This window comes from Leuresthes tenuis, unplaced genomic scaffold, assembly GCF_036924035.1.
Source record: "Leuresthes tenuis unplaced genomic scaffold, fLeuTen1.0.hap1 SCAF_17, whole genome shotgun sequence".
In the NCBI taxonomy this organism is placed as follows: Eukaryota; Metazoa; Chordata; class Actinopteri; order Atheriniformes; family Atherinopsidae; genus Leuresthes; species Leuresthes tenuis.
In genome coordinates this window covers 12,614,163-12,637,761 of record NW_027325371.1, presented here as the reverse complement: position 1 = coordinate 12,637,761, position 23,599 = coordinate 12,614,163, and the positions used below count along the sequence as shown (strand labels likewise).

Genomic DNA, 23,599 nt, shown 5'->3' with positions numbered 1-23,599 from the left:
ACTTCTATGCAAAAGCAAATGGTAGAAATTACACACTGTGAGCACGGCTCAACAAGTGGAACTAAAGCACCCCTTGTCCAGAGGACACTGAGGGTGGGGGTGGTTTCAGGAGACCCATACGACTGCTTCAGGGTCAGAGAGAGGACTGCATGTTGAATCGTTTTCTTGTTAGAGTCTTGATACCTCCAGCCACGAGGGTCAGCGACATCACCACAGTGAGAAATTTCTGCTGGTGTAAGTTATTTCTTGTCACCAAGAAAAGAAAACAGAAGCTCTGCAGGTAAGCGCAGTGCAACCCAACACAAATATTAGGAAGAAGACGCTTTGAGTTGTGTGTAATTCAGTGACATGCGGCTAAAAGTACACATTGGAGGTGACACAGTTCTTCAGAGCTATCACCTTACTGTACCTTGTTGGGACTGGCTGACATTGAAATAGGCTCCCAGCTGCCAACGAGTAGTTTGTCACTGGAGTTTGGAAGTATTTGATAGCTCTCTTAGCTTGAAGATAACTCTGAGAATGAAGCAACCATATGTGCCCTGCACCAAGACTCTTGAGTACCTAACATGTCAATAAACAGATCAGGCGTGTGTACACATATAATTATAAACTATTTATAAACTAAATATATTTACATATAGTTTTTATCTATTTGATAGAAAAATAGTTTTACTGATATCTTTACTTGAACTTATCTTTATTGGTCCAACTATCAATAAACATACTATGGAAGCTAATCAACCTGCTGCTAATTTCTCTACTGAGTAATCTGCATATAGCCTGGTACTTAAAAAAAAACAAAAACTCTAAAATGTAATAATTAGGAAATAGTTCTTCAAATTAAGTGCAACCAACTTCTCAGTGTAGTTAGAAATTAAGCCTGGAATGAATCTTGCTCAAAACAGATCATGCAGATTGGAATTAAGATAACACAAACTGAAAGGAGGCTGGAATTTCTCTCCTTAGCTCTCAGCCAAGCTGCAAGGTGAGTTGTTTGTTGCTCTTGAGTCAGCGCAGGAGTGCGCCCAACTGCGTGCGCCTCGGCTCGCCCCTCCCATCCCTCGGCTTCAACTCTCCTCTGTGCTCACCAATAAAGCGCTTTTTGTCCAGGGAGTCAGCACTTGAGCGCATTCCTTGACGTGGAGGCTGGTGTACCTCTCCAAGGATTTGATGAGGATCGTTCGTATACGTTTAATACGTCCACTGAAAACATTTTTTGTTCAGAGCGCGCACACGGAAAACTACGCGGACTGGAGTTAACATCGGTGAAGTGATCTGCTGGATAAACGACACAAGCGCTACTGCGCTCCCAACTTATCTGAAGTTACGGGTAAGAGTTTCCTTCTTTTAGGTCATAACATAAGAACAAATGGATACTTCCCGATCTTTAAAGTTGTAGACTGGGGAGCGAAAAACACATGAACAAGGGTATGCTGACGGGATTGGGATTAGGTATAATTTGACGAACATCTTCATCGATTAAGTAAACGATCTGATTGGAAATCAGGTTTGTCAGTTCAGTTTTCCCTTTGAGACGCTGGTCACCGCCAGTCATTTGAGAAGTTGTTTTTGTGCCCTTTGAATACCTTCTAATTAAAACACATCGACAGAATCTAAAAGAGACACTCCCATCTATTTTGCCTAGAAGGTCGTTCTTTTGCATAGTGTGTAATTTGTTTATATATATTCCTGTTTTTCCTTTAAATGCCCTGTAACGCGTTGCGCATAGAGTTGCACGGATGCCCTGCCGCTGTGTTATTGGATGCAACGAGTTAATTGGGGATGTGGGTACCACTAATGTTTCAGGTCCACAAATACTCACAATAAAACCGTGTTCCTCTCTATTCGGGAAATGCGTAAAAAACGCAAGCGCGCGCGCGGTGCAAATGGAGCCGTCGAGGCGGTAATGAGGTGGGCTGGTGTTGGACCGCAGGACGCCGTGCAGCATGCAGGGACGAGCCGAGTGTCTAGACCGCACCGAGCCGTGCTCACCGCAGTGGACAGCTGTTTTTGGAACTACATAGGAGTTCCACTACACAAAGTTCAACAGAACACGAAATTACCTCAAGCACCAGGATAGTCAACAAAGGTCAAATGAAGTTTTAGTTGGTCATTTAAGGACTGTTATGATCCAGGAAAGCAAAAATTATCTAAGAAATAACTGTGTTTAAAAAAGTTTCAAGACCAAACAGGATTATCAGTGAAGCCCGATTTAAAAACTCATTTTGGGAATTTATCAGAATAATAATACACAGCCCAATTTCATGCATGACTTACAAGGAAATTAAATTCTTCCAGACAAGTTTCAGTCAAAAGCATGATCTGGGCCACACTGAAATTTTAAAGACATTCATCAAGCACGGCTACTATTATGGAAAATCAAGGATGACTGTATTTTACAACTGGAAACATATACAGGTCCCATAACTGGTAAACTCAAACATCTCAGTCATTTGACTTTTAGCTGAAGGCGATTCAGATGTAGATGAATGAAAGAGGTTCTTGCATGTGAGGAAAGATAAACACAGAAATCAGACAAACGTCAGTTTCTTGCGGCAAGTGTGCAGCACAGCAGTAAGCCATAAGGTCAAATTCCTTAAAGATTATATCTCTGGGTGACCTACTCCAGCTCTAAACTAACGTCCAGCAAAGTGATGTGATTCAACATGTTTAGTGCAATCTCTCTTCCAAAAAGTAAAGGTACAAGTAGCTGTCATAATATCTCCTTATTCCTTTTAAGTTTCCAAACTATTTCACACAGTTTATCACACGGTTATTTGTGGAAAAATTGCTGTCAAATTAATCAACTGTGGGATACAATGATTTTCTTTTTTAAAGCTATGTCAAATGAGATGCTTCATTCATGTAAGAACAGTCTTCTGAGCACAATCAGTAGCCACATTAGCATCCTTTTTTCCACGGCCCCCACAGACACAGCAAACCGCCTACGCTTTCCTGGGGGCAAATAAGCAGACTAAACTACTCCAATAGCCCCGCTATTAACCCATCACCAATGCAATGCTTGTTTCACCGCCATGTGCTTCCTCACAAACTGTCATTATGCTATATAAGAAGCTATGTCATTGACAGTATGTAATCGTTGCAATCTGTTTATATTAGGCTACCAGACACAGCGGAGTAGCCACAGGAGGCCAATTCCTCACTAATGGGGAGAACTTTAAGCTACAGATGGTAGCACAGCAGCACAGGAGAGAGTGCTGGTGCACACAGCTTGATGTTGTAAAGATGCTGTTTAGAATCCGTTAAGATGTAGAGACTTTCGTATTCGGCTTTTCCCTCTATATGGCAGACAGTTATGCTAATAAAAGCACTTGCTGACACACGTCTTACAGCAGATCCTAAATGAGAAAAAAATTGAGAGGGTAAATGATTTGTGGAAAGTGAGGGGACAAAAAAATGGCGGGGGGGGGGGGGTAAAGTTCCATCTGCATCTCCTCACGTTTGATGTACAGTTATAATCTCAGTTTGTCAAAATATTTGCTGCATAACACATGGTGGCACTAAAATAAAGAAATGTGTGGTTGTGTGTGCTGGACTGAACATCAAGAGAGACACATGAACAGTGAATGGATTTGCTGTTTTTGTGCCTTTAATTGTCTGTGTGTGGCCTAGAAACAACCCCAAGGAGAAGAATCTCTCTGCCATAGAACCTGATTTAAATAATGAAGCTCAGACTTGCTGTCACACAACTGTGACACTGATGTTGAAACCACACCATGCCCCCAGGAATGGTTATCAACATTGTGTCAGCATGTACTTTTATCTATTATTCTTTTTACAAAATCAAGGCTGGCATTTCAATATATGTGCCAAAGAGCTTGGGAGGAAAAGAGCACTGATGTCAAAATCTGTTGCAGTCTATGATTGACAGATATGGTGGTATGTAATTTGTTGCTTTTAAACATGACTAAAAGAAGCGTTGCACATCTTAGCACAGTTTTGTGGTACTTGTAAATTTCCTATTTATTACAACAACACAGGTCTTTATATAAACGCTTCCTCTTCCCTCACAAACCTGTCAGAGAGCTCAGTTTTACGCCAATTAGGAAGAGTCCCTGAAGCGTCCTACCCTCTACATCAGAGGGATTAGAGGGTTAAAAGTCAGGTGCTAAGGCAAAGAGGCCTGGGGAATGAGGAGAGGCGCGATATGGGAAGGTGGAGGCAGGAGAGGACAACAAGAGGGGGGCACTTTCACAGCAGGCAGGAGAAGGAAGTTGACAAGGCAGAAAATTGGAATAACGGTGTCATGTGTGCATGTGATTGGTTTTCTCGAGGCCACGTGAAAGTGAGGTCTCAATACAGTTAGAAAAGACCACATTCAAGAAGTAAAAATCTATCTTATGTCATAATTTAAAGCTTCAGTTTGCCCCATTCGACCCCCCCACACCCCGAAACTGCTGCATAGCGGGAGACGTTGTTGTCTATGGTTGACAACCAAAAGCCCGAGCTGCTCCTTATAAGAGCCTTGTTGAATAAAACCCCCAGCTTCAAAGGCCTCAGCCTCAAACATCAATGCTGAACCAGCGGTATGTGAAGGCAAACCCTAGCCCATACGCCTGCCAAGCTAAATTGAAGAAGAGCTTGCCGATGCAGCCAAATGATGCGTTCAGAAAAACCACTTCAAACCTTGCATAAATATACACACACATGCGAAGGGATGTGAGGGCTTTGGAGTGGCCCAGCTTGAGCCCAAACCCCAAATAACTGCTGTTCTCCATGTCCACATCCTTACAGAAACACACACATTGTAGTCAGGTTTCAACTGCCTATCACTTCACTGTCAAGCTTTACATTTTATTCAAACCATTATCTATTTATTTACCCTCTAAGTCTAGATGGAAAATCAGCAAGGAGCCAAAAAATCCCCCCCAAATTCCAGTGAAGTAGTGATGGACAGAGGCAGGATAAGAAGGATGCTCATCCCAGAAAGCCACCACAAATTGCTGCATTTCAGTGGGCCAGTAAAAAAAAAAGAGAAACGACTCTTAATCTAAGGTTGTAATTACTTCTGGCCAGCACTGTAATTAGGAGATGAGCCTTGAATCAGATCTTACTGGGCATGAGCAAAACCAAGGGTGCGCACACACACGTCTATATCGTTTGGCCAAAACCAAAAGTGGAAAAGACAACTTTCCCTCTGAGTCAGCCATTATTAACTATTGGAAATTACATTGACGGGAATTTTATTGTTTATGATATGATGTTGAAGACGGCATATTGTCCATGCGTGTGTGTATATCTATGAGTTGGTGCACGTCTTCACAATCAGGTCGCCACGTGTCCGAGACCTTCAGTGTCATTGTCACACACTTTCATGTGGGCATGTCGTACATACAAGCCAACACGTACGCACAGGGCGGCTCTCTTTCATTGCGTTGGTCAGCCTTTTTGTACTCTGGCTCACTTTTTCTTAAGGTCTATTTCAGTCACAGCTGGAGTGACACAGATAATGCTGCTATCTGGTTCTGCCCTCCGAGTTAGAGAGCCAGAGGCAGCCTGAGAGCGCAATCTGTGCGCGCTTATCAGAATGCCACCACATATCAGCCGAATCTTAATCACTCAAACACTGCAATCATCAGGCAAGCAGATGTGACAGTTCCACAAGTCATGGCTTGTCACCAGTATGAATTCAAGCAACAAGAAGCCTAACAACATCAGACATCTAAAGCAAAATAAAAAGCTTCACTATGTTGATTCCAAATTTCTTTATCAAGTTTAGTTTGGACTGAGCTTTGAGCTTGTATTTGGGCAACATACATTGGACTATAAACTATTAGCTTTAGGGGTTTCCATAACAAATCGCTGGAGCATTTATGTCAGACTGCTCGGATGTCCCCTGCTTACAGAGAGACTGAGCTGCATGGGGAAGGAGAAAAGGGAATGACACAGAGAGAGAAGGAGAGAGAAGATGGAACAGATGAAAATGGAGAAAGAATAAAAATGACATTGGACACAAAAGGCTGAGAGTGCTTGAGAAAGGGAAAAAAGCAACTGACAGATAAAAAAGCTCCATCTGAGATATTCAAGGACACAAAAGAAAACCAATAATTCTGGTAAGAGGAAAGTAAGACGTAGCAGCAGGTTAAAAGAAACTACCTTTGTTTTTATAGTGCTGATTATGCTTTAATTAAAGACCAAATGTCTCACAGACAATGTGAAGGTGGCAACAAACCAAGACCAGTACAGTGTTGTCAACAGTTTTGTGCTAAAGTCGTTCAAGATGCTTAGTGGTAAAGATGATGTGCATCTATTTTGAGTGTTGAGTTCCACTTTGAAAGCTAAATATTTACACTTCAGTCAAGGGATTGTCTGTGAGGCAGTGACCTCGAGAAACTGACCACAGCAGGGTCAGCATACGAGTCCTCAAATTTAGCAGCTACTACACAAGAAGGCCACTCACCCTCTAGCAAGTGTGCATCATTGCATTTACCTGTGAATTGTATGCAAATGAAGACTAAAGCTTTTGTGCAGTAGTATAAACCACTAAAACAGACAAATAAAGGAGCAAAGGGTTGAACACAGGTTGGCGAGCTAAAAAGAGTTTGGTGCTGCGACATGTTATTTTCAGATGTAAACACTCCGAATGAAAGCAATTTAAATGCAAAGTGACGAGAGGCTTCAGGTGTTACAGTCCAGCATGAGGTTTGAAAGTCAGTTTGTTTTTCACGTCTACAAAGTGCATGACTCAGAGCTCAGGTATATGAAACATGGCTCAAATCTGCTTATTATAGACACACAGGAAGAGCGAGTCCAGTGAATTCAGCATGAAGAGAAGTCTAGAGGATGTTTGTACTGTACAAACAGAAGAGAGGAAAAAACAAGAAAAAGCTCATTATCTCTGAAAAAGTTCTAAGACCACACATTATCTCAATTAAATAAAAATTAGAAAAATCTGCTACTAGAAAGAAATGCAGTGCTGCTCTTGGCCAAACTTCTCCCACTAATAAAACATCCATCAAGTGGTCACTTTGTGTTTGGTTTTTCACAAAACCAACTCCTGTTTATGATTCCATAACCACGCTTAAAAACAACATTTTAGATTAGTCAATGCTGTATTTATAGAAAGCAGCAAGATCATGAATGCACTTACAGATGGTTGTGTGGTTGTGGATATTGACACGCTACTCATTAAAAACAAAAAAAAAATTATGACCAGTTTGTGCCATGCCAGTTCATATCAAATACATTTAAATAATGGTATTGGCTTGAGGAAAGTGAGTTCCTGTGGTATAGTAGAACAAACACGATTGAAACACTAAATGAGGAAAAACACAGACATGAATGTTCTCTTTTCTGAGAAAGAACTCTATAATATGCCTCAAGACTTTTAATCTGTGCAGGAATATCAATAAAACCATCACATGTGGTTAATTTTGACAGATTAGTCACACTCAGACGGGCAAAACTAAATCAATATTTCACACCACGGCAGAAACTGTGCTATAAAAACAATACAACATACTGTATGGGGGCACACTGTTTGAGTCAACGCTCTAGACGTACACACATTCAGGCTATGACTGATGTGCTGATAGCGCAAGACAAGGAGCTGACAGAGTGGAGAGCTGTTGGCCTGCATTCTTTCTCTTGTGTTGCCAAACAGCCTGCCGGTGCTCAGCATGCTCCTGTACTCAGCTGGAATCTAACCAATTAACAAGAAAAAAAAAAAAAAAAAACCTTCCTGTTTTGCTTGTGTGTCATTAACAGTGCGTGACGGTGTGGCTGGATTCCAACTAAGAAGGGAGAAGGGCAAATCAAACACATGTTGCAACATATTTTAGTAATAGGTACAACTGCTGTGCTTCCTCCAGGCAAAGGACACCTGAAGCGAGGTCAGACGAGTAGAGTGGTGGAGCAGAGCAGGACGCACCCCCGCTGGGTGAGTGGAACAAACTCAATTTTGCATGTTTACTATTAAATCTGATAATCTGAGTTAGATGTGGCCAGTTATCATAATAAAACATACAGTTAACATCAGGAAAGCTGTATTTTAATCTTTTAGGTACATTAGGAATATCAGATTTCTGTTTCTGTTTCTGGCAAAATAATTCACTGAATATTTGCTTCCAGAATCCCAAACCAGCCATGTTTGGCAGTCTTAACTGTGTTAACTGTAACTTTGTTAATATAGTCCTCTCACACAACACTGGGCTTGTTAACAATACTGGCAGGAAAACAAGAATGGTTCTCTTAACACACACACACACGGATGGCAGAATGACTTTGTGACCAATCATGATCAAAAGGACAGAAAATGCTTACAATCCTCCCAACATGGAGTCCCTTTAAGAATATCAAGAGCCCCTTCTATAGTTCAATTGTTTGTTTAGTTTTTAGGAGACTGAGCATATCCTTAGACGTTTGTTTGAAGAGGAAAAGAAATGCGGCAGTCCATGTTTGGTGGTTTTTGGCTGTCAATGCTTGACTAATCCTCTGTTCAACACACCCCTCCTGACCTCTCACCCTCCAACCTGTCTCTGTGCCGTGCAAGTTGTCAGTGAACTGTGACTGGGACTGTGCGGACTTGTAAAGACACAGACACAGTCACTAGTCTTGCTAAATGCCCCAGTCCTCCACCACCTCTCTATGTGTCTCAATCCTACCCTCCACAGGGAAAACACAAAAGAAGACAGAGTGGCAAAGTTATCCGGCTATGGATTCTGGCCATAATTCTTGCCCACATTCCTCCGCTTTTGTGCATGGTGCATCTGCTCGTTGTAAATTATTTGCCATGCAGCCAATGCTTCAACGTCAGCACTGGCTCGGTTTTGGCCTTAAAGAGTTTAACATCAAAGCTTGAATTGCAGCACTGTTCAAAACCCTGGGCACCTTCTTCCAGACGGCTGACTCGTACATAAAAATATGACGAGACTCTGATTCTATTTAGAGAGCCTTGCTGTGAGCTGCAAGTGTTTAATGAATGAATGCAACCCGTAGCTAAGTAGTGAAAAACAGCACCAACATGACCTCAACAACCGAGTGGATTTCTTATTAACATCCCCAAAACCACAGTGTTGGTGTTAGTTAATAGTATTGATATTTCTAACTAAAACAAACATGTCAGAGCAAACAAGGGCGTTCCAAGACATTTCTACACTGCGACTCTACCACACGCTCACACAAACTCACTGACATTTGAATATTAAGCCAGAGCACACATTTTTGAGCAAACACACAGGTGTACACTCTTTGTGTGTTACAACTCAGGAATCTGCTTCACTCACCTGACGACATATATGAAGAGATGTGTCGATGTGAGCAAACAAACTGGTCCTTCTGTAGACAAATTACTGTTCACCACCAACAGAGCATCATTCATTTCTTCTGCCTGAACGTGTGTGACACACATATTGTACACAGAAACCAATCTGGGGCCTTAAACCATTCAGTGAGACCCCATGTGTCTTTATTAAATCACAGCAGTGGTTTGTGCATGTTCAAAGCGCTCATCATGTATACTTTCTATCACTCTTAGTTTGCCTGCTATACCTCTGTGTTGTGCTTTTAGATATTTGAATTTCTTTAGGTATCCATTAGTTTTTATTTGATATGGATTTTTTTTCACAGCGATCTTTGATGGTCTGATAGAAAAAAAATATGTGATTTCTATATAGACTGTTAGCTGGAGTTGTAGTCAGCAGATGTAAGCCGTGGATTGTTTGTACTGGCACCCTAAAGGGAGAAGTAGGCTCACATGTTTATTCGTCCACTTCTATTACTACCCTTGTCTTGTTTGGGCCAAATATGAGGGCTCTTACAGGCAGTGCAGACCAGCTGCAGGCAAACTGTAAAAGGTTAGTGTTGATGTCTTAATAGACTGTTGCTGACTGCGGTCTTTACACTCCCTAAGATACCTGATTCAGTCAGAAGCTGGTACAGACAGAAAAGGGAGGTGAATGTGATTACGGTATGTTACTCACAGTTATTTATCTGTGAAGTTGTCAGATTCAATTCAAAGTGGATGTTCTGAATTAATTCATTAGATGCAATCCACTGCACGTAAGACGTATATTGGATATTTTATTTTTCCTACATTATTTGATCAAATTATTGCTTCCCAGCAACGTGGAGGATAAATGTGAATGGCAAAACTGATAAAAAGAAGTATCTAAGAAGCCCATCTGAATAGTGTAACAAAGACATTTTAAGAAACAAAACAACGGTCCTGGTTCAGAAGGTGATCACAGGGTACCTGAGGCCATGGAGGAGAGGCATGTCTGCATTGGGGGCCTGGGGGGGAAACTACACCGCCTGACTGCTGTCTTGCCAGCCAACCTCCCCCAGTGCTGGCCAAGTACCAACACAGCCAGTAGTTTCACAATAAATTCCTTTGTGACATTGTAATCAGCACTAGTGATCTCCAGTTCATATTTATCTTGTGTGTGTGTGACACATGTCTTAGTCTGTTGTTTTTTTTTCTTTTAAGGGAAAAGGCTGCAGGGCAGAGGAACAAGAAAAAATCTCAAACGGTAACTTATCAGAAAGGAGGGGGTATGGGGTTGAGGGCCTGAAAAACAGGTACAATGACTGCCTTTAAACTAAAGTTTTGCTACAGAAACAGAAGCATGATCAGCTTGTGCCATATTTAATAGGTGCACAACTTTATTTACTTAATGTCGCTGAAATAAAATTAAGTATTTATGAAAACAGTTGTTTGTTGTCTTGCATTTATATTTCAGAGGGATAGGAAAAGTGTATGACAGCTGAAGAGTAGCAGATTTTTTTTTCCTTCTTGTTAAATTCCCATGTCCCTGAAACCACTGATGCGTGAGCCCTGACCATGAATGTCTGGACTACTAAACACAAAAACTGACTCGTGCCAATCAAGTGTGAGGTTATATTTGTCCTTTTCAAGTCTACACATGTCTAATGCCAAACTGCATTTATTAAAGTTAACAGGAAGATGTTTCCCAGTCAGCAAGAGAATTACCCTACGTTCACAATTACCACCAGCGTAGCCTTAAGCTCACTTAAACCTAACGAACACTTTAAGTGAGCCCTTGCAGGGTTGTTCTGGCAGGTGAAGGAGACATGCCTTCATTGGATTCCAGTCATGCTTTTTGTCATGAACAAACCTGAGAGAAAGACGAGAGGTGAGCAGTGAGTAAAGGAAGGATAGGGTACAAAATGGCAAAGAGGAGATCTTGGAAAAAATACCTAATAGCTGTGTAATTTGCTCATGTTGAACCACAACTTTTTGAAATCCAAAGCAGCTACTCACATATGGTAACACCAGCATGCTGAAGAAACAAGTGTAAATATGATCCAGACATAAAGATGGATGAGCAAACAGGCAGATGAATAAGGCTTTCCTCAGTGAGTATGACATTGTTTGTCCAGTAAGGATAGTCAGCCTGATAGTCAGTCGGTCCAACTCCCACTCAGCCTGCTTGTCGCCTCAATCACACACCCTCCTATTCATTTTGAACCCTTACACAGTACTATAGCTACAAAGAACAAATGTAAAAACAGCGTCAACATCCAGCTATGCACAGAGTATGATCTATTCCTCTGTCTTTCAATAAAAATGAGAAAACTACAGACAGCTTTAGCTGATTCGAAATCAGCCATATTACTAATGTGATTATGGCTGACTTTCTACGATTCTCTGGTGTAGTTTTTGATTATATAAAAACACTTTGGATGATTCCTGTTCTGCTGGTCAAAAAACAAAGAAATCATGACAATAGGGGATTTGTCCACTGCAGAGCAGACAGAAATACGAAGGTAAAGATTATGAAAGAAGTACATTCCGTGCCACATCAGATAAAGATCATGGCGGCCACAAGACACAAGACAACTCAGCATTGTAATCATGTCAAAGCTGGAATGAGTGTCACTAAGGAAGACAGAGTGTTGGCGTGTGCACTTTACTGTAGGCTTGCGCCTAACTGATAAAACTGGTCTATCTAGCCACTGTAAACACACACACGCACAAGCAAACAAGACAAACAAAATCCTGCCCTGGTGCCAGTTTAGGACCAAGTTCCTTTAAGTATTTCAACGACAGTCAAAGGTGTCTTTTTGAACCACCCTGTGTTGCTGCAAAGCTGTTTGCATAAGGTGTTTGTACCGGTACAAAAGAGCTTTGTCAGAAAGTACAATAAAGTTTTGATTCTGGCTGGAGGCATGAACAGCGACGAACAGGAAATGAAGGTGCAATCCAACACCTGGAGAGAATCCAGATTTTTGACTCTAGAACGTTATATTTACTGTTTCCTGGTGATGTAGAGCTTTGGCCTGAACAGTCTGTGACCTCTGCAATGTTGTGGTTTGTTGTTGTGTCTGACTGAAAAGGAGCAGTAAGAGACACGAGGCACAAGACTGACAAAAGCTGTGGGTGTAAACACCACTTTGAGAAAACAGATCAAAGCCCAGGTTGTCAGTGGTGCACTGGAATCCTTTGTGTCTGTGTAATGCGAGTGTCCTGTGGTGAAGATCCCAGGCAGATGTGCGCATCTAAGAAAAAAAAACGTGATTGTGGGTTTCTGTCCCCAAAGGGTCACAGGGCAGGGTGCGCTGACGAAAGACTTGTGTCAGTGCAGAGACTAAACAAGTGGACACTGTGCTAACTTAGACAAAAAGAAAAGGAGAGAAGAAGAGAGTCAGTCTCTGCCAGAACATCCTGTGTCTCCAATTGGTGCCTTTATAGAAACAAAGTCAGCTCTAGTGTCTACTGAACCATCTGTCATATCCTTTAGTAATAAAACAAAAGGAAATGGCCCACTTTTCTTATTGGAACTTGTAGCGCCTGAACTCTGTGCTCTGGAGCTCAGCGGAGGCAGAAACAGACAACACACATGCTGTTGCACAGACCCAGCTCTGGTCTGGTTTGGCTGCCCGGCCGCCCACCTCTGTCAGTTTCCTCTCCTCTCTCACTTTCTCTGTTTATTTGGCACAGGTCGCATCATTTACTCAGACACACTCCAGAGGTTTTAGGTTTCATGTTAAAGTAGCGTAGAAGGCACCTGTTGTGGAGATGAGGACTCAGGTGTACATGTATGTAACTGGAGCAGGGTGTGTACCCGTGTCAAACAGGACCTTTTATCTATGTGCCGCCTGGGACAGAAAGGAGGACCCAGAATACAGAGTAGAAGTGGAAACACTAATCTGAGCCTGACCTCTGACTTTAAGGAGGTGCTCCATGCATCGCTTGCTCATAGGCTTTGTTGTCCTTTGGACTGATGCTATCTGACCAGATGAATGACTATTTGGCTTTAATGTCTCTTTTGTGACTCTAATGTGTATATTTTTCTATATATTTTTAAGCTATAAATCTATAAAACATAATTACTTACTTCTATTATAAAATCAAAAACTGAGCTGCCCCATAGCTCCTCTACAGTGCAGCAAGTACTCAGTTTTTGAAAGTTTTATTGTTCACCTACCCTCCCATTCACCCATGGACTGTATATTATGTTCTCTTTCATGCAGTGAATTTGGTTATGTTTACATGTATAATGGTATTCCACAGAGACAGAGAAAAGATGAATAGAATATCCTAACAGTCAGCCCAGCAGCAGCCTGTTTAGGTGTTCATTAGTGCAGATTAGAGCAAAAAGCCTTTGACATTTTTTGGCACTAGTGGAGCTGATGTTCAGTGGATGTGGCTATTGGGTGTTTTCTATCTTGTGGTCACATTTAAATCAGTTGGAAGCTTTTTTTTTGTGCAGCACATTGTTGAACTACTGAAGCCTCGAATCCCCCTACATACCACTACAAAACACAGCAATGATATATTGGCTTAAAGAAGAGTATCATCAGTGACAGACATAATAAAACTATCATTATTTCTGTATATCAAATCTCCTTTCAGCTCAATCTCTATTTTCTGCCTGCTTGATTGACCTTAATGTTAGAACTTCACCACTGAAACATTAAGAAATAGTATCTCTATTTGCTTTTTATGGTAAGGTTGTCTTAAGCTGTGAATTTGTCTTTAGAAAACTGACCCCTTGTTTGTCTTCTTAGAAATTCTACCCTTATTTACACTGACAGCACAAAATTACAAAAGAAAACAGTCAAGAGATTTAGTTTGATCAGATTTTATTTCAGTTTGAATGAGAGCCGGGACTTTAACGCGTTAATTAAGATTAATTAATTACGCAAAATTAATGCATAAAAAAACAACTAAATAACGCATTTTAATTGCACTTATTTTTGCACCGTGGAACGTTTTTCACTAGATGAGTTTCAGGCATACCGATCATACTGGAGCTCCAACTAACATTCATGACTTCAGACAACAACAAGCCAGAGTGAACAATAGTTATACATGAATGAAGAAGCTGTTGAGACCATGTTTGTTGGCCCCGTGGATGGGAAATTTTGTTTTGAAAAACAGACAGATGGGGTGGTCGGTAGCGTAGTAGTGGGTTGTGCAGGCGCCCCCTGTATAGAGGCTACAGTCCTCACTGCTGTCGGCCCCCGTTCGAATCCCGCATCGGACAGCCTTTTACTGCGTGTCATTCCCCCCTCTCTCTGTCTCTGTCTTTCTGTCTCTTTTTATCTGTCCTGTCCATTAAAAGGCATAACAATCTTTTTTTTTTTTTAAATGGACGGATGGAGGGAAGTGTCGATAAGAGCAGGTTGGTTAAGTACTACCTTGAAAATAAATAGACAAAGTTTTGTTGCTTAAGCTTATGTATTCAGTCATTATTCAATGGTATACTAAAATCCATGTGAAAAAAATTGCTTCTCACTGTTCTCAGGTCAAATATTTTTGAAATGCAATTAGTTTCGATTAATTATTTAAAAGACTCTAATTAATTAGATTAATTTTTTTTTAAATGAGTTTGAATAAATATAACTTTTAAATTTGGGAAAGAAAGCATTTAGACCTAAGAGGACAATCTGTTTTCCACTAATGCTGAACATCCGATCCTTGCACAAGGATAACACTCAAGTTTAATTCCTCTCACGCTTCAATCACATTGTGGTCGCTCATCTAATACAGTTGAACTCGTTCGACCAGCAACGAAACACCACATTAGAGACAGATTAGCTCATGTCATAAAAAAAGAAACGTAAAAAATGCACATTAATGTCTCACATTAACATAGCTAACATTTCCATATGCATATTTGTCCCACATGTCTGCTGTGTGCACAAACTATTCCTGTTCTCTCTATCTTTTCATCCTGGGATATTCTGCACCACTTTTATCTCTCCTTTCAAATCATCACTTGACCTATTTGTCATATTGATGAATAACCCCATTAGATTGTGGATAACAAGGTCCAGCTGGTGGCATGGACAATGGGATTGGGAAAAAGGAATGGGATGAGCCTCCAGATCAAACTCTGCAGATCATAGCCTAATATACATAGCACAAGGATTGTTCTCTTAGAAGATAAGGGAAGGGATCTCTTTAATGGGTGTGTATGCCCTCTATCCCTTGTCGTCACTTGGAATAGAGCACCCATTTTGTGTCTGGTCCATTTGTGGCCAACTTGTCCACATACACTGTCATTTTCGCTCAGAGTTGGCTTTCAACTCTGAAGAGGCCTCCTGACACCCAGGCTGCTAGCATTTAATTTCTGAAGCCCACTTCCCTCTCCCGAAGCCAGGCCTTATTTGCCCCGGTGTCCCTGCTGACAGAAACCTGCTCTTATCTGTGCTGTTCTCCAGATTGTGTTTTTTTTTTTCTTACTCATCTGGAGAAAGAAAAAAGCGGGATAAGAAGTGAGCTGGGACAGAAGGGAAGTGTGTTTTTTTCCCTTATGTCTCCTCTTATTACCTCTTTTTCTTGTCAAAGCACTGACCATGTTTTTTTGTTTTTTTTCGTGTAGCTTCGTGTAGCTCAAAGATTCAGAGTTATTACGGTCTCTCCTTTGTAATATTTTCTCACATTTCTAATCCTTGTTTCGCATACACGTCAACCAACACATTTTATTCTATTAGAACCAACAAACCAAGACTCACACATCTGTATACTAATACTTGTCCCATTCATACTATATGTTGTCTGTTTAACCCCCTGCCCCTCAAAAAAAGCTTCCTGAAATGCCAATAAGGGAGCCAAGCTCACTTTTTCAAACTCAGCTGTTGCCTGTCTCAGGAATGTCTCAAGTGCACAGGGGAGAGAAAAGGAAATTACAACTCAAGTAAGGAGGATGAGGGCAAGACAGGAGGGGGCATTCTTCTTTGTACAGGATTTCAAGGCTTGTCTCTCTACCATCGCTCTCTGCTCTGCACCTCCACTCACAGCAGTCAGTCAACACTGCGGTACAACTTGGATTCATACAACAGTGATCCCACAGCTGTGCCTTATCTTACCCACTGATCCGCACAAGTCACTTGCATCTTAAGAAAAAGAAAACAGTAGAATATAACTTTTCAAGTTCCAGTTTATCTGTGATCTGGCAGTATTCTCTGGCTGAATCCTAGCCCATCCACCACAGTTTCTCCTCTGCTGGGTTATCAGATGTGCCTGGCCCAGTTTGGGATGAGACACACTCAAATAAACATTCTGCCCCAGGGAGCTACGATAGAAATACCACAATGAGTTTTGAAGAAAAATATTATGTTTTATCTGCATAGCTCACTTTCTTCTCAAAGCTGCCTTGATGTTGTGTATTTTGGCTCTGGCCCTTATACCCATCTCTGACCCCGAAATGCTGGACCAGAAGAAACACCTAATTTAAGTTCTAAAGTTTCTCTATCTCGAACAGCTTCACATAAAATCCTTACTTTACACAAAGGCTGAAGTTCATTCAGTGTTAGTCCTGAAAAGGCACGCTGTTACTTCGAGTATCATGTGCTGAAAGTGAAACTCAGCTCCCTATACACAGTGATACAAAAACTTACGACCATCTGCATACGTTCCAGCTGTTGTTTGATTCTCCCTATTTCCTACCCACCCCAACTTCCATAATTCCAGAGGCCTTAATTTAAGTCAGACTTTTTAAAATAGGTCTGCCTGTGGCCCAAGTCTTTATTAATTATTACGTCTTTATTTATAAGATCAAATAAAATACACTTTCTTTGCATTTCTCCCCAGCTACTGAGTCACTAACTAGAATCCTGTAGAATTTTCTGTTATTGTTAACATGAACTCCCTCAGGCCCTTTGTGTAGAATATAGGTTAACTGCAGCCCTGAACCGCTGCTGCTTATTCACTTGTACCTAACAGAGAAAAGTGATTACTTTTTTCAGCAAGGTTTCCCATAAACAAATACAATTCTAAGTGAGTCAGATTTTTCTTGGGGGAGTGTTTTCAAGCCGTTAGCAGCCACTGACTCTGAAAATGTGCGCTTAGTTTAGTCAAGCATTGAGATTTGAATAGGTTCATTTCACTGACATGTAACTGGACTGAGCGGCATATCTCCCTTGCTCGAAAGAGTTGGCGAGTTAAAGCAAATTATCACTTTAATTCATACGCTGAAGGAAGGCAGGAAAAGATAAAAACAAAAAAAAGAGATCAGGAAATGTCAAGGAGCAAAGTCAGCTGAGAAAAGAAGGAAAACAACTTGCACAGCTGGGGTGATGAGGTGATACTCCATCTTCCACTGTGAGTCTGATCCACAATAAATCTCTTCAAATTAGAAGATGAGAGTTTTCTTCTTCTTCTTTTTTTAAAAATAAAGTGTTAAATTAAACAGAGTGAAAAGAGGAGAGAAGTTAGTGATTCTACTCTGATTCTACTGTAATAAACGCTACTGAAGACAAATGTGGACTTTTTATTGGCGGGACAGTGATTTACAGATGGCATTGACACCTGCGTTATGAGTCACTGGAACAAACTACATCAACATCAAATTATTTTTAGAATGGGAATGAGAGCTTGACGTGAAGTGATGAGGGCCACAACCCCAGGTGAGCAGTGCAAGAACAGAACGTTCCGTGTGTGCTCCATCTGTGCAGAACTGTAGGATGTGCACACTTGGCTTCTTATGGAAGTAATTTGTGCAGTACGGAGATCAACAACTGCACCATTTAAGGCCCTCAAGTAAGCTCCCTCAAGTATGTATGTCGTACAACATACAGTACTTGAACGCAGGATGTCATAAATGTTGAGAAAGCTGTTTGGAGACATCAACTACTCACTCTGTCCCCCCTAATCATTACACTACACAAAGAAATTTAGCTGAGTTTTGAGCCAGATAAGCCACAATGCCACAACTATGATTATTAGGACAAAAAGGATTTTCTACTAACTCCCAGGAGAAAGACAAGCAATGGTCAAAAGATACAAATTTCTTCTTTCCCCCAAGGACGCCTCACTTGATAGTAGAAGATGATAAACTGTTACACAGACTCTTGTCTGCAACTTGTTTCATCGTTATCTCCCTTCATTCCTCTCTCCCTCTCCTTTCGGTTCATCCTTTGAAGTGCTGTGCTGACACTCCACCATGGCATTTTATTTTTCACAATGCTTATAATCCCTTTTATTCACAACTCTTACCAGTATATTTTCTAATCCTTCTTATTGTAATAGAGACACTTGCTTGACATGTACCACTGGCCACCGATCTGTGTAACAACATGGAAAATGTTTGTTGTTTATCTTACATCTATGATTGTGGAGACAGTTCTAGGCCATCCGCTTTTCTCCAGCCTTAGAATGCCACAAATAAATCATCCACATATGCTTTATTATGTGCAGCATAGCATACATACAGCCACCCATAGCTTATACTGTATGATTCTATGAAACTGGACAGAACAATGTAGGGTTAATTGTTATGTTGTTATAATTGTTGTTGTATATGTTCTGCTGTTTCACTGGCTCTTGTGAAAAAGAATACCCTACAAAAACACACTGGGTATTCATTTCACTTTTCACTTGACACATAATCTCAAACATATAAACTGTGGAATTATAAATTGAGGGAGGACAGCTACCCGTGAACCCACTACAATCAGACTGTGTGCATTGAGGTGAACAGTCGAAATTAAATTAAAAGATGCTAGAGAGATTGTAGAGATTGTAAGTGTGCCCCCCCCCCCCCCCCCCCCCCCCTTCAAGTATAAAAGAAAACTCCCTGTAAAGCCTAAGGTCACAGTTGAAGCCCTATTGTATAAGAGACCTTGTGACAAAAGCCTTTGATCACTGCCTATGCATAGTTAAACCTAGGATAGTCATATTTTCATAGGTGATTTTGTTATCTGGCCCTCTCACAGTTACAGAGACCATCAAGTTTATGTGTGCAGTATTCACTGTGTACTTCTGTGAAGAGCTGTTTGTAATTAAACATTTTTGTTCTCTTGTTTCAGGCTGAGCATGGAGAGTGAAAGACTTCACACCATGAAGATCTTTCTCAGTTCACTGATACCTCTGTTGCTCCTCCTTATCTATCCTGATGGCATATTTTCCAGTGAGTGCCCAAATGATTGCTCCTGTTCCACCGCTGGAGCCATTTTTTGTTTCCAGAGACGCTCCTCTACCGTTCCCAAGGGATTGGACTCATCTACAATAAGCCTCTACCTGTTTGCCAATGGGATTGAAGGCATTTTGGCTGAGGACTTTGAAGGTCTAGACAGTTTGCACATGCTAGACCTTAGTCAAAACAAACTGACCCAACTTCCAGACAGGGTGTTTGAACCTTTGACTTCCTTGAAAAACCTGGACTTGTCATCCAACCAGATAACCCATATTTCAGAAGAATGTTTCTATGGAATGCCACTGCTTGAGCGCCTTTATTTGTACAGTAATAACATCAAGACCATCCACCCTGCAGCCTTTAATGGATTGGAGTATCTGCTAGAACTTAAACTGCAGGGTAACATGTTGACATCTCTGCCCACCCTCTCAATGCCAAGGCTGTTGCTGCTGGACCTTCGATATAATGTTTTACCCACTTTGGGTCCTTTAGACCTCCAGACCCCAAACCTCGAGTCGCTCATTTTGGGTGATGTGCAGCTCACTAGCCTGGATAAGGAGCTCATACGTAATCTGAAGAACCTTCATGAGCTGGACATTTCAGGAAACCAATTGAAGTCTTTCCCATCAGCACTAAAGGAGACCCCAGATTTGGTTTATCTCAACCTGGCTGGGAACCCAATGAGTTCTTTAAAGGTTGAGGACCTGCAGAACCTTAAGGAGCTAAATGAGTTGGACATTAGCAGCATCAGTCTACAGGGCCTCCCTGAAGAGTTCTCTCAGCTCTTTCCTCAACTCAGAAAGCTCACAGTAGCCGAAAATCCATTCAATTGCATCTGCAACTTAGCATGGTTTCCAAGATGGATCAAAGACGAAATTATCCTGCTGGGGAGAACACAGGAGACTCGCTGCCATTTCCCACCTATTCATGCCGGAAAGGTATTAGAAAGCCTGGAGCATGGGGATTTTGGCTGTCCAACCACAACTACAGTCACCCCAACTACTGTCAAAACGACTACTACCACCCTCTCTGTTCCAGTCACCACCTTTCCAACTACAACTACAGTTATTCAAGACCCCAAGGCCAGCGACAACCCAGTTGACACAGAGGTTCACGTTCCCCAACCCCCTGTCCCTGCATCCCCCAGTAGCAGCAGCATGGACCCAGATGAGGAGCTGCATTTCTGTCCCCCTAACACTTGTCTGAATGGTGGTATTTGTCATCTGGACCAACATGGCCAAGTAGAGTGTACCTGTCCACATGGTACCTCTGGCATGTATTGTGAAGTGCAAAACCATTCTCCACCCTCATCACCTGAAGCTGAACCTTCCAGGGCAACTGTCAGTGCAGACCAACCAGACATCAGATGCCATCAAGTGACTGCAACCTCAATCCTGCTGGACCTCGACCGCTACATCAAAATGCGGCCTGAAATCCGTGGAATCCGCCTGACCTACAGCAATTTGTCAGGGCCAGACCGCAGACCAATTAATCTCAGCCTCCCAGTAACCTTCACAGAGTATAGACTTAGAGGTCTGAATCCCAACTCTACCTACGCTGTATGTGCTAGTCCATTAGGTGCACCTAGTGGCATAGACAATGTCTGCACTATGGGTCAAACAGCCCCTAGAAGTACAACTGACGCACCTGAAAAAATGAAAAGCCAGAAATTTCCCACATTTCTGGTACCTGCAACTGCTATCTTGCCACTGCTCGTACTGATTGCAATATCAGTGGGAGTGGTATGCTACCTTCGCAGGAAGAAGGCGAAGGGCCACCTGGACCTAGAATGTGAGACCTCCCAGCTAGAGCTGGATGGCGTTAAAGCTGGCATGGACAATGGGGCATTGCCTCACAAACAGCCCAAAATTATGAACCCCGAACCTGCTGTTCAAAATGGTAGTCTGGAATATGAGGTGTTGCTACTACAAGATAACTTTACATCAAATAACAATATGTCCTTGCACAAGCCCTCCTACTTTTAACAACTGACTTTGACAACTCTGATCAAAAGGAGGGCTTTTAATTATTCTGCTCTGTCCCTCCAAGTGAAACACAAAAAGCAGCAACTGCTGTTTGAAGGTGGAGGACACAATATCAACCAACCAGCCAGAAAAGACGTACCTTTAACTCACGTCCCTTTGCCTGTCCAAGTAGACGTTAAACAAGTTAAAAACATTTGCTTGGATTTCTGCATCAAAAGGGCTTTACTGTACATGCTGTATCCTGCAACGACAACAGTTCTCACTGACTTTCATCCGTCTTGCTGTGATGCTGGGACAGATGACGTGTTGTCATCGGCTGAAATTTAGGGTTGAGAGACATAATAAGCAATTGCCCTTCTTTATGTGCACTCTATGTGCACTGAAATGGGCTTGTGCTGCCTTTCCCTAACACAACAGCGCAACTGAACAGTCTCAACAATTACTTTTCCTGCATGGAGCAACTCCTCAGTACCACCCCAAAGGGATCAGTACATGCTGTGAATGAGCTTTCCAAATGAAGTTGTGCAGTGGACATAGCTGATGCTCATATTGCTTTATTTGGATCTAAAACCTTGTTTTATATGTATGTTTCTAAAATCTGTTTCTCTGTTGTTGTTGTTTTTTTTTAAACTGTGCAACATTGTGAATGTTAAAACCCCTCACTTCCCCCCACCCCACCTCTTATGACTAACAGACAAAACAGCAGATTAAAATCTTTGAAGATTTAAACTCATTTGGTAACACTAAAGTCAGTCAGAATCTGCCCCCAGAATCTCAGACAGTCTAAGTAGATGTGAGTCTCAACTGAGTCAAGACTAAATCCCCCTCCTTCAGTTTGAAGCCCTCAGCATGCTTTGCCATCACAAAGAGAGAAGGGAAGCAGGATTACCACAAGAAATAGAGGGAATTAGTTCACTGAGCCCCCCCTAATTTAGAGTTCGGTTCACTGTGTTTCTATCATTTTAAAGTTAGTCTTACAGTAAATACTCAAATGATTACACAAAAGCAGAAGAAATCTTCAGTGGCTTTATTTATTGTTTATCTTCTCTGTAAGGGAAACTACATTATCCCGTAACCACAGTTCATATAAGGCATATGAACTTGGCTTGGCTTAAAACAAGTAAAGCAAATAGTGGATGTGTGTTGCGTTTCTCTTGAGTAAAAATAGCCTCCTTGATGACGTGCATTGGCCCGGTTTTGCTTGCTTGTACCCAACCAGACAATGGAAAAGCCAGATGCACAAATGAACAGCATCTATATATCGTTATGTGGTGGACAATAAGACTTGCTAAGATCCACTGGAACATTACAGAAACAGTGTGGAAATCCAAATCTGTGAATATGGCGCATAGAAGGACTTGTGTGCGCGTGTCTTTGTAAGTGTACATGTCTCAACTTTTGTGATAATGCAAATACATGTCCTGTCTTGTGCAAAGAGCTGCAGACATCAAGTTACTATCAGTTACTCCCTTAATATGCCCACATGCCTAGGAGGACTTCCAGCCCCAACAATTCTGCCTTAGGGGAAACACACCAAAGACACATCTGTGCCTCTAAAGTCGCCCACAGTATTTCCAGTGCACAAGTTCCATGCCACAAAATGCCTTCAAATTAAAAGATGCAACTGGAATATTTGTTTGTAAAATTAAATACATTGAGGATTACCAAAAGTATTTTCGATGTTACTGTTATTTGTCCCTGTTTATTTTGGGAAATTGTTATTTGTCGTTTATTTTTTCTATTCTGTGAACTTATTTGTATAAATGGAAAAACTGATATTATCATTAAATGAATATCCAAAAGTAAAATAGCACCAGTTGTCTGTCTTTTACACATCCAGTACCTTTGTAAAGACCAATCATACTGGCAAACGGGGGAGGTGGAATTGTGGGGGATGTGTTTAACTTCTCTTTTACGCCATCAATCAGCAGGGCAAGAGGAGCAATCACAGGAGGGGAGCTCAGGACACAGAGGGGAAAAAAAGTGCAAACGCAGGCATACAGTTGTGTTGAAGATATGGCCATCACCTAAATTAGTCCATTTGTGTATCTGTGTGAGCATGTCTGTATTTGTGAAAACTCCTGCAAGAAGTGGTTCAGTGCCAAGAATCTACATGGAGATTTAAGTGTGACAATCTCAGAGTCTTGTGTTACTGCATTTGACGGTAAATGCAAATGCTGACAAGTTAAGAATGTGTAATTAATCAAATAAACTGAAAGTCAACATTATGGCCTACTCATAACAACAGATGCAAAAAAAAAAAATATG

The 23,599-nt window shown here is 41.5% G+C and overlaps 2 protein-coding genes across 4 annotated transcripts in view; one reads left to right on the top strand and one right to left on the bottom strand.

The window, feature by feature from the left end:
- Positions 1-23,599, bottom strand: part of coro7 (coronin 7) — a 106,389-nt gene that overhangs the window by 28,760 nt on the left and 54,030 nt on the right. The window lies entirely within an intron of this gene.
- On the top strand, positions 1,047-21,873 carry vasnb (vasorin b). 3 transcript variants are annotated; one of them, XM_072368052.1, is made up of 3 exons: positions 1,047-1,330; positions 7,833-7,900; positions 19,240-21,873. In XM_072368052.1, the coding sequence occupies exon 3, from the start codon at positions 19,247-19,249 to the stop codon at positions 21,329-21,331; it is 2,085 nt and encodes a 694-aa protein (XP_072224153.1). In that variant the 5' UTR covers positions 1,047-1,330; positions 7,833-7,900; positions 19,240-19,246; the 3' UTR covers positions 21,332-21,873. The 3 variants fall into 3 exon arrangements, with proteins under 3 accessions (XP_072224153.1, XP_072224154.1, XP_072224152.1); XM_072368053.1 differs by lacking the exon at positions 7,833-7,900; XM_072368051.1 differs by lacking the exons at positions 1,047-1,330; positions 7,833-7,900 and adding an exon at positions 15,835-16,127.

Bases quoted from the DNA above. Each gene is read 5' to 3' on its own strand.
- vasnb (XM_072368051.1), top strand. From the start codon at position 16,027: ATGCCAATAAGGGAGCCAAGCTCACTTTTTCAAACTCAGCTGTTGCCT. The intron at 16,128-19,239 runs GTAAGGAGGATG...CTCTTGTTTCAG, and splicing joins AAAAGGAAATTACAACTCAA to GCTGAGCATGGAGAGTGAAA.